Consider the following 11712-nt stretch of genomic DNA (forward strand, 5'->3'; position numbering starts at 1 on the left):
AGAGTACGTCCAACAGCGCAGTAATTTCGGTCATGCACACTTGGAACAGCTGTATCGCTATTTGCCTCTTTTAATGGTTCTTGCTCAAATAACTTTGGAGGCATTGTACATGTTAGAAGCTCCCACACACAAATGTTGTGCACTTAATTTAACAGCTGGCAAAGGTCCACTTTTTACACTCGGCATCAGGTATAGCCCAGCGGCATGCACGAAGCAGTCGGTAGAAGACAAGCACCATACCATCTGCGGGAGCAAATTCTTTGAAAGATATATATACGCAAAATTTAATTCTGTTAAAATTCTGTTTAAAGTCAACTAACTAACAAAATAAATAATTAAACGCAACTGTATATGTGCAATGCAGTTTTCACTTTCGACTTCACTTCAATGCGGTGATATATATATATATATATATGCTGTGCAGCTTTCACCGAACAACTTTAGAGTTTATTTCAGTGTGGCGATATTTGCTCAGTGCAGATTTCATTGATCAACTTTCAATTTCACTTCAATGCGGCGATATATGAACAGTGCAGCTTTCAACGAACAACTGTCGACTTGACTTCAGTACGCCGATATATGCCCAGTGCAGCTTTCATTGAGTACTTAAAATACACCTATACATATATACATTATTCAGCTCATTTCTGCTGACAGTGAATTAGTTTCATTTTCGAAATAGTGAAGATTGCTAGTTTATGTCTTCGGAGTTATTTATTTTTTTTTTATCTCTTATACCAGTGGACTCGATGGGTACACTAAATTCTGTCAAGCCCACCAGGATTATTTGGGTAGAACTTTCGTTCCTCTCTGGTCACATGTAAGAACCGTCAAAAATTTGTCAGTATGGCGTAAAACAAAAATCGAATAAATAATTACATAAATAAAGACATAGTGTAAAAAAAAAATCAGATAAAAAAAATTTATAATTGTCTCTAATTCCAATTAAAGGAGAAGAAAGCATAAAATGATGCCAAAAGAGCCTGTAAACTTATTTGCAAATGTGGTCTATATTATTGGTTCTCGATTTTTCTTTTAGGTGAAAGGGGCATTTGAAAATAAGTTTGTATGGTGGGCGTTTGGGACCATCGTTGGGCATATGTCGTCTTTTGCATAATAATGTTTTAAATAAGGATGTTGAATTGAGTCGCGACTACATGGAACCAACACCCGACGATCAGCTGAGTTGAGTTGAGTTGAGTAGAGCTGAGTTAAGTTGCGTCTTAAGCTTTCGAGTATGCCGAGCTTTAGATACAACTCAACTCAACTCAACTCATCTCGGCCCCATAGTCCCCATAAGACCTCATGTATGCGAAATTACGATGCGACTCCAGTGGAACAGGCTTCAGTTTGCTTAGTTTTAAGTTTAATCCAAAGTCGTGTGGCCACCAAAATCTGAGGCCAACTGCAAACCACAAGTTCAGTTGAGTTAAGTCGGGTCTTAAGCTCTCTGTCTTTAATTGGAAAGAGTGGCCGCCAGTAAATATTAATTTTACGGTCCTATGACACTTCATCAAAATGAAAGCGGTAGAAAGTGTTGATGGTTGCTAAATAAGCCGAAGAAAGAGTTTGTCATGGTTGTCTCTAGTCGTTATGTGTATAACCCGAAACACAGTGTCGTGTCACTCGTACCGCAAGCACGTATGGCTAAAAGGCAAAACAGGATTTGCATGACGTCAGCGGAAACAGCCGTGTTCCCCGATTATAGAAATAACTCTCGCTTGATTGGTTAAAATCGATAACATGGCGGCGGTTTTGATTTTCTCAACGTGCATACACGTTGAACTGCGATTCCTCAGTTATGCAACATCACAGAAATAAAACGCTGTTAAAAGGAATATTTCACTGGTACTATGGTGGCCATGCTGCATTATCGTCGAAGAAAACTGGCGTGGGGAAACCCACAATCACTTGAACGTGTGACAAAGAGGTTTGTTCTTTATGTTGCACGCTTTATCGCTGCATACACATACACTGGATTAGATGTTTCTGTTTTCTGGAGAAAATGTAAAAATGATGCAATGGTCAGATAAAAATCTGTTAAAAGTTATTTGTGAATATGATTTTGTTATGTATGACTATTTAACGTCTTCATGTACTGTTAGTCTGCGGACCTTTGTGAAAGCATAACAGGCCCTGTTATATATGTACAGCGCGGACCTGGTTGAAAACACCTTGTTCAATGCTTTGTTTATTTAACTGGCTGTTCATTGGCTGTTAATTCTGTGTTTAAAAATAGTTGAATCCACCTGGCACGTATATAAGCCGTGTTTTCTGTGCAGAGAGGAGGTATCTTTGCTGCATCCACTGGGAGCCAGGAGAGTGTGCGACGCTCTCGTATCGAGTCCATTACTTTGATATGAGCTGGTGATGCCAGTTTCATTAGGGAGGACAGATTTTTATGCCGGCACCGTTTGTGTACCACAGTAGTACTGATGTCTGGTTTATGTGAATTTCTGCGGAAGTCACGTTTATTGGTGTTCGGATCTTTATTATGATTATACAGTGTGGACTGTGTAATTTGTTTAACACGCTGACCTCACCTGACCGACAAGGTCGTCAAGGACTCTAAACTGAAGTTTTCAGTTTTGCAAAGGACGTTCGTTCTGCCACAAGGTGACATTACTCTACGTCTCTGAACGGCTCGTTTGTGAGCTTCTGCGGGAGCTGTGACTGATCTAAAGTGGATTATACCTCCATGCCTGTATTTACCCTGTGTCGTGCTCTGCGGGTGTGACGTCATTCAAAGGCTTGACTGTTCCAGTTCTGTGTAACCTGTGTACTGTGTTCGCGTTCGCTATCCTAGCGAAGTACCTGACTAGGACAATTTTTGAATTGTGTGTTTATCCCATGGTCTTTACGTTGGATCTTCTGGAACACGTTCCTTGGGATGCAAAGGTGAACTGAAAACTTTTAAAGACCGGTAATACTGATGTGTATGTTTTTTATGTTGTTGTTGTTGAACTGTCTGTAAAACTGTACGTCTCATTTTGTATATATAAAGCATTGTTTACATTGTAATATTGAGTCACTGAGTCTGTTTTCTGTTGCTGTTTTCAATACCGTAACAATTTCAATCAATCTTTCAATTTTTATTTTTGAGGAAAAAAGGACAATTGAAAATAATATTTGTATGATGGATGCATGGAATTACCCCTTGGTATATCCGCGTCTGGATTGACAAAATTTTTCGGGGTTCCTTGCTATTGGGATTTTTTTTTTGCTTGTTTAGTATCATCAATTTGTAGAAGGAAAGCGTTAAAATTTTAATTCTAGAGCTATTATTGAACTGATGCAAATGTGAACAAAGCAAAAGGAGTGAAAAGGCGACTGAATCTCAGTGTCCTTCTTGAGGCTAAACAGTTTTTCTAAGGCCCCATCAGCGATCAATTCGGAATTTAAATAGCCTGTACTTGTGCAGCTGGCAAAACAGCTCTATTGTACGTGTATATTCACGTGGGGGCGTTCTTTAAGCTGATCCCACGTTCCCTGTAAGTCCGTTGATGACGTCATTTCAAAAATGGAAAATGAAAAAAATAAAGGTTATTAATAGATATAAAATATGCCTTTTATGGGCATAATTTTCTAAAATCCATAATCTTTGTTTAAGATTATTCTTTCATGCAACCTTTAAAAGCTGAATAAAGTCACTCTTTGATCGTAGCGCCACATAGAGTAAATGCATCGCCATGCACGGTCGCACACAGTTACATGACTAACAATCACACTCCGGAATAATGTAAAACACTATATTGAGAGTAAACCAGAGAAACGACGATAGTGTGGCAGTTGGCAAATGGTGCCATAACCGGTGAGATATGGTCTCTTGTTAATTTATGTCAGTTAGGAATTCATTATAACTTCAGGTAATACAGGAATACATAATGAATTCCGACTGGCTAGTGTGAGACATACGCACGTCGTCACATTTAATAAACATTTATATGAAAACAGTGCAAAGGGACAAGGCTTAGTGCACCATTAGTACACGCTTAGCGCACCAGCAGAATCTAGGCCTCGTGGACGCTTTGTGTAAAAGCAGAATCTAGGCCTCAGGAATGCTTAGTGCAATGAAAAATATTTACTTCATTTAAGATCTCCCGACATTTCGGCGACTATTAAAGGCTGATTTAACGTTTTTTGTTACATTCTGTTGCTTAGAAAATTGTGACTTAACCTACATACGGCCTGCTTTAATTACTGCTTTGCAAACTCAGTCATCTTTGATTGAGCATTGCCCTCTGGGTATCTATTGTTAGAGGTGTCATAAGCTAGACAGAACACAAACTTACCTCAAAAGAGAGATGCCATTGTAAACCATCTATAGACGAGGTCCTACTTCTTGTAGTGTCACGCCCCATTAACCAATCTCGCGTGACGTTATGGTCGCTGCTGCTTAATTCAGAGCAGGCCTATTAACATTCCTCAAGAAATGGTCATGAATCTCCGGAGTCACGTGTCACATATATACTGACTGTTAAAAATTATTGCAAGTTTTGTATTTGCACAGCGTTCATCTCGTCCCAAACATATCGAAAGGCAGTCGAAAAGTGAAGGATGAGAAAGGAAAATGAACAGGTAAGAACTTACTCCTTTATTTGATTGATGTTCAGCTGTGTATTCAACAATTCTTCATGAATATGATGGAAGTCTACGGAAGTCCATTAGTGTCGCGGTGAAACAAAAAATAGGGGTAAAAAAGTCGAATTTTCCTATGTCTAAATTTCCACTTTCTTATGTCTTGCAGTTGGTATGGCGATTAGGAGCTAACCATGCACACATATCTTGTGTATTGCTGTATACGATGTCTCCGTGTGTCATAAGAGTGTGTGATTGACCCAACAGGAAGTACAAATTTCGACCGCTCCAACGCTCTTGTATCTAATGCTGCTTCACTGAGACGACTTACCGAAGGCAAGTAAGCTGCCCCACCCGAACCATTATACTGATACGGATCAACCAGTCGTTGCACTATCCCCTTAATGCTGAGCGCCAAGCAAGGAAGCTACAACTTCCTCTTTTAAGGTCTTGGGTGTTACCCGACCCAGGATATACCCTGGATCTACCGCCCCCGAAGCGAACGCTGTACCAACTTAGCCATCGATGCCGAATAATTTATAGTTTTAACTGGGTAATTCTGCATAGCAGATTGTCTGGTAAAAAATGCTTCTTAAATTGACAGGGCGTCAATCCGGGTGATTATCGTCCAATTATACAGCACGTTATTTCACATAGCTAACTTCACACATCGTACTGGCACATGCATTATTGTTGAAATATTGCCAACGTGGATTCAAACATCAATCTTACAGCCACGATTTGGCTAAAATGTTACATATGGATGGATTATTCAGTTATTCCAACATTAATGTTACAGTTACGATTTCGCTACATATGGATGGTATTATTCAATTATTCAAACATGTTACAGCCACGATTTTTCTAAAATGCCACATATGGATACTGTTATTCAAAGATTCAAACATTTGGCTAAAATGTCAAATATGGAGGATATTTTTCAGTTATTCAAACACTAATGTTATAGTCACGATTTGGCTAAAATGCTACATATGGATGCTATTATTTAAACATTAATGTTACAGCCACGATTTGGCTAAAATTTCAAATATGGATTTCTATTATTTAGCTATTCAAACATTAATGCCATACCACGATTTGGCTAAAATGTAACATATGGATGCTGTTATCCAGTTAAAGAATTCGCTAAGATCTGGGGTTATTTTTTTTCTTATTGGCTCAGCTATCTACGCTATTCCCACGTGCGTTGAGTGCATGGAAAACAAGTCTGATTGCTAAATAGGCCAATATATGAAGTGACTTTTATTTCCAGCTTTTACTTTAATCGTTGAATTTGACACAGTTACATTTGCGGTCGACACGTCAGTCGGAAACACCACAACGCAGATTTTAATCAAGAATTATCGACAGTGTTCGACAGAAATACTCTTAATTAATTCAATGGATGCGAGACGCATTCACTGGTCATTTTATTAGCACTTTGGACATCCTTCGTCCGTCCATCCTTGCACTTGATTAATCGACTGATTAACAGATTGACCGAACGACCGACCGACCGACCGTCATCTTTACCGACTCACTGTCCGTCTTCTGTCCCGTCCAACCGACTACTCGTCCACCCGTCTGAGCTGCCCGCTGACCGACAGGCCAACCAACCCACCAACTGTACGTCCCATCGATCGAGCTACCGACGAATGGACAGATTTCTTTATTTATTTATTTTCTTGATTAGTGGTTTACTCCACGCTCTTGAATATTTTACTTATAAGACGGCTGTCAGTATTATGGTGGAGGGAAATCGGGGAGAGCCCAGTGGAACCGACGACCATCAGAAAGTAGCCCGAGACCTCGGTCTAAGGGTGGCTTACATATATACTGATACGCGGGTGACAGCTAGCCACCCTTAGCCTGAGAGCTGTCTGCACCCGATTTCGGCGTATTGCTTACGAAGAGCTACCTTCTCGTTCAGTTTAGATGCTTGCGCTTTAGATTCCTCCTGAATACACATAAAGCACGGCAATTCCGAAAGCCAAAATACTTACGCACATCTTGCCACAATCGCTACTGGCCTTTACATCCCCATTCTCCTGTAAATCTTAGCCGAAGTCGAAAATACGATTATATTCAGCAGCTTGCCACGGCTCAGCCCGGTTTTCTCCCACCATAATGTTGGCCGGCGACGAGTAATGGAAATATTCTTACAGTAAGTACGGCGTAAATCTCCTATCAAATGAATAAATACATACATGTGACGGTGTGAAACCTCTCTAATCCGTATTGTAGGCAGTCGCAACTTCCTGTAACTATATGTTTCTTGCAGAGCGATGTTGAAGCGTACATGATAAAGAAATGGGAGATACTTTTTGACTACGTGGATACGACAAGAGACGGGATTGTGGACATTGAAGAAATGATGTCGTACCCAAACCGACTGGTAAGTGAGGGAAAACAGGAAAGAGGAAAACTTCTTGGAGACATTCTTTCTGAGACATGGGGAAGAATGTGTGAAGCAAATAATCTACCTCGCGAACATGCCTCCTTAACGAAGGCTCAGTGGGTTATCGGACGTAGAGCTTTGACAAAGACTGACTGGTTTCGGAAAACATACGTACCAACCCTGGCGACTATTCACTTCGAAAGCCTTGACAGGGATCATGATAACACCATTACCTTGGACGAGTGGCGCACTTACAAACATAAAAGGGGTGTAACAGACGACGCTGCGATCCAGTCCGCCTTCAAACGTTTGGACTTGGACGGTGACGGAATCATCAGTCAAGAGGAGATGACTCATGCTATCACTCAGTTTTGTATTGGCGAGGATCCGTCGGATGACTATTCATTCCTATACATCGTTCACTAACTATAGCCAGCACATTTCATCGATACATGTGCACATGGGAAATGGACTCCCAGTCTTATTCATATATGGTACTGTTCTGCAGTACTGGAAATTATGCACAAACTACGAGTTCCACATCATGTGTTGTGTTGAACTGGAATGGTGTTTTCGAGATTTCTTTGGAACGTGGACTGACATTCCACTGGAAAAAGATTTTCTAGCATTTATTTACCTGTAAAATGCATTTTTGGATATTTGGATAGTGATTTGAATATATGTTAGACACACAATACTATTTATTCTAACCGAAAGAAAGGTCGTGGAGGCGGGAGGGGGAATGGGGTCAAACGGGTCCCTCTCATCCACCCGATGTCAACAATCTCAAAAATTGATATTTCTATGCCTGAATATTATACGAAGAATTATCACTGCTTTGATTTAAAGAAAATGTCTTTACGAAAATATGAAATGAAATAATTGCCTGTTTATTGCACACAATGGATAAAAAAACCCGACTAGTTGAGTTTTTTGCCGTATTACCAATATTTTCGTTTTACATTGACAAAACAGTATTAACTAAGACAATGCTTGTCACTTGGTTCCAATTTCACGTACATTTTGTACACATCTGAATCCATTAAAGCGACCGCTATAACATAGTGAATCTAAACAAAAATTCTCAGAAAGTCATATCCAATGGAAAATAAGTAACAGTTATACGTGTATCAGGCTGGTTTTTGAGCTTGATGTGGGAAGAACTACCAAGAGAACAAGGAGCTAAAACTGTTTCAGAATAGGACATTTAAAACATTTTCATAAACTAGCAACTTATCAAAATCAGACTTAGATGCTAACTTGATATAGATTTATTTATTTATTTGATTGGTGTTTTACGCCGTACTCAAGAATATTTCACTTATTCGACGGCGGCCAGCGTTATGGTGGGAGGAAACCGTGCAAAGCCCGGAGGAAACCCACGGTCTCATTTATATAGATTGTTACGACCCAAACTGTCTGTATTATAAAGAGATGGCTTGTTCGAAATACACGACAGTTTAGCCGCACAAAAAAGTAACCAAAACCAGCAGATTTTATTTTACAACAATTTATTAGGTTTAACAAGAATAGATAACAAGACTTTTACAAATACTAAAGAACTTAAGTTTAACAAGAAATGATAGCAGTATCTATACAAATACTAAAGTACTTACATGTACAACGGTGTCCAAACGGACGCATATATTCCACAATGCTGAAAACCATACAGGCATAAATGCACAAATAAGAGGGAAAATCCACAGTATAACTGAGTGTATGACCAAATATACACAAAATTCCACAGACAGGGTCCGTGTACTAATAAGCACTGTGTACACAAGAGCACAAATTAAATATACAAGTTCAGACTGAACAAGTGCTCGGTGGAGATATGATATAACAAAGCCAGAGGCTATAAAGACACCAAAATTCAGCACAAAAGGCCTACTAAAATAATACACAGCGAAATCATCCAAAACTCTCAATAATTCTCCTTTCTCCTCCTTTGACCTGCTTTCATAGGTCTTGTATAGACTGGTGGAATTTTCTAGAATAAGAAAATTCTTGAACACTTGTTGTAAACAAACAGGCCCCGAATATTCTGGGCATTCTGGAACATTGTAAGGCAGAGGCAGACAGCAGGCCCTGAACCGAGTGTATTCTGGAACATTGTAAGGCAGAGGCAAACAGCAGGCCCTGAACTCAGCATATGTAAACAGTGGCAAGCTAAATTTAGAAGCTGACGGCAGTTGTTCACGTAACAAGATAGTCACATGGAAACCGTGCAAAGGTAACAGGCCTCGGGAACTTGTAATCCACGAGTAGAATCCGCGTTTTTGCAAGAATACAATATAAAAGACTATAGTATAGAAATTAGGTCTAAAACCAGAGAAGTGACGACAGTGCGATAGTTGGCAAATGAAACCCCGTGAAATTGGGCCTCCTGTCAGTTTACCTCGGTTAGCGCTTTTTTCTAGCTGTTCATGCAAAGGCTTAAATAGTAGCAGGTCCTCCATGGCCGAGCGGGGTAGCACGCCAGCGCGGTGCAATGACCGCGTATCCTCTCACCCATGCGGTCGCTATCCCCAGCTCATGTTGGCCTCCTCTCCGGCCGTACGTGGGAAGTGCCTACAGCAACTTGCGGATGGTCGTGGGTTTCCCCCAGGCTGGTCACGGTTTCTTCCCACCATAATGCTGGTCGCCGTCGTATAAGTGAAATATTCTTGAGTACGGCGTATAACACCAATCAAATAAAACAATACCAAATTAGAACTGGGTTAATTTTAAGCAGAATTAGGTACGAAAATATTTGTAATGATATTTGTAATATGTTAGACGTCACTGGTCGAGTACTTACTTAAAATGATGTATTTTATCAAATGTAATATAGAAACAGACTAAACCAAGGCAACGAGAGTCTGGGTGGTTGACAAATGGTCACAGACAGGATTTGACACCTCATCTCGTGTGCCCCTCGTGTCAGTCATGCACATGTATGTTGACAAACCTGGTAGAAAACCACTGCTCATTGGTCAAATACTAGACAAACCTGGGAGAAAGCCACTGTGCATAGGCCAAATACCTGATAAACCTGGTAGAAAACCACTGTGTATTGGTAAAACACCTGACAAACCTGATAGATAACCACTGTAAATTGTTCAAGTATCTGACAAACCTGGGAGAAAGCCACTGTGCATGTGCCAAATACCTGACAAACCTGGAAGAAAGCCACTGTGCATTGGTCAAAAACCTGACGAACCTGACAGATAACCACTGTACATTGGTCAAATACCTGACAATCTTGGTAGAAAACCACTGTGCATTGTCCAAATACCTGACAAATCTGGTAGAATGCCACAGTGCATTGGTCAAAAACCTGACAAACCTGGGAGAAAACTACTGTACATTGGCCAAATATCTGGCAAATCTGAGAGAAAACCACTGTACATTGGTCAAAAATCTCACAAGCCTGGTAGAAAACCAGTGTACTTTGGTCAAAAACCTAACAAACCTAGTAGGAAACCACTGTGCATTGGTCAAGTATCTGTGAAACTTGGTAGAAAACCACTGTGCATTGGCCAAATACCTGACAAACCTGAGAAAAAGTCACTGTGCATTGGCCAAGCACCTGTCACACCTAATAAAAAGCCACTGTACATTGTGACAAACCTGGGCAAAAACTACTGTACACTGGTCAAATACCTGACAAACCTAATAGGAAACCACTGTGTGGATTGGCTGATAGCTGACAGAAACCACAAAACCGCTGTGTATTGACCAAATACCTATAACCCAGGTAGGAAACCATTACTTATTGGTCACATACCTCACAAATCTGAGAGAAAACACTGCCCATTGGCTAAATACCTGACAAACCTAGTAGAAAGCCACTGTGCATTGTTCAAATACCTGACAAACCTGGGAGAAGCCACTGTGCATTGGTCAAATACCTGACAAACCTAGTAGAAACCACTGCTCATTGGCAAAATACCTGACAAACCTGCAGGAAAACCAATGCTCACTGGCCAAAAACATGACAAACCTGGTACAAGGCCACTGTGCATTGTTCAAGTATCTGACAAACGTGGTAGAAAGCCACTGTCTCCATTGGTCAAATCTCAGGAGATTTCTCTCCTGATAATTACCAGCACAGAACCCAATGGATCAATGTCTTCTGCAATGCTTCCAGCACACAATCCCCATTGGTAAAAGGCCTGACAACTGGTGTGATTACAGCACACAACCCCATTGGTAAAAGGCCTGACAACTGATTACAGCACACATCCCAATTGGTAAAAGGCCTGACAACTGGTCTGATTACAGCACACCACCCCATTGGTAAAAGGTCTGACAACTGGTGTGATTACAGCACACAACCCAATTGGTAAAAGGCCTGACAACTGGTGTGATTACAGCACACAACCCAATTGGTAAAAGGCCTGACAACTGGTGTGATTACAGCACACAACCCCATTGGTAAAAGGCCTATCAACTGGTGTTATTACAGCACACAACCCAATTGGTAAAAGGCCTGACAACTGGTCTGATTACAGCACACATCCCCATTGGTAAAAGGCCTGACAACTGGTCTGATTACAGCACACAACCCCATTTACCACTGTCATGTCAAGACCTGAGATAACTAAGCCTGCAAGGAGGATCCACTTTTCGTGTAAAAGTTTTGAGCACTTAGGCAAAACTTCACAGCCCACGGAAGATTTTCATAATCAGATTGTAAATAAAATTAAGACAACAATAAACTAGAGCCCAAGAGCTGTGAAATTGGCCTATTG

The 11712-nt window shown here is 40.5% G+C and overlaps 1 protein-coding gene across 1 annotated transcript; it reads left to right on the forward strand.

Annotated features, from left to right (window-relative positions):
- Positions 1–6877: 6877 nt before the first annotated feature.
- Positions 6878–7402, forward strand: LOC135465460 (mitrocomin-like). Its single transcript, XM_064742700.1, has one exon. It carries the CDS (start codon positions 6878–6880, stop codon positions 7400–7402), a length of 525 nt encoding a protein of 174 aa, XP_064598770.1.
- Positions 7403–11712: the final 4310 nt, after the last annotated feature.

This window comes from Liolophura sinensis, chromosome 5 (genome assembly GCF_032854445.1).
Source record: "Liolophura sinensis isolate JHLJ2023 chromosome 5, CUHK_Ljap_v2, whole genome shotgun sequence".
NCBI classification, from domain to species: Eukaryota; Metazoa; Mollusca; class Polyplacophora; order Chitonida; family Chitonidae; genus Liolophura; species Liolophura sinensis.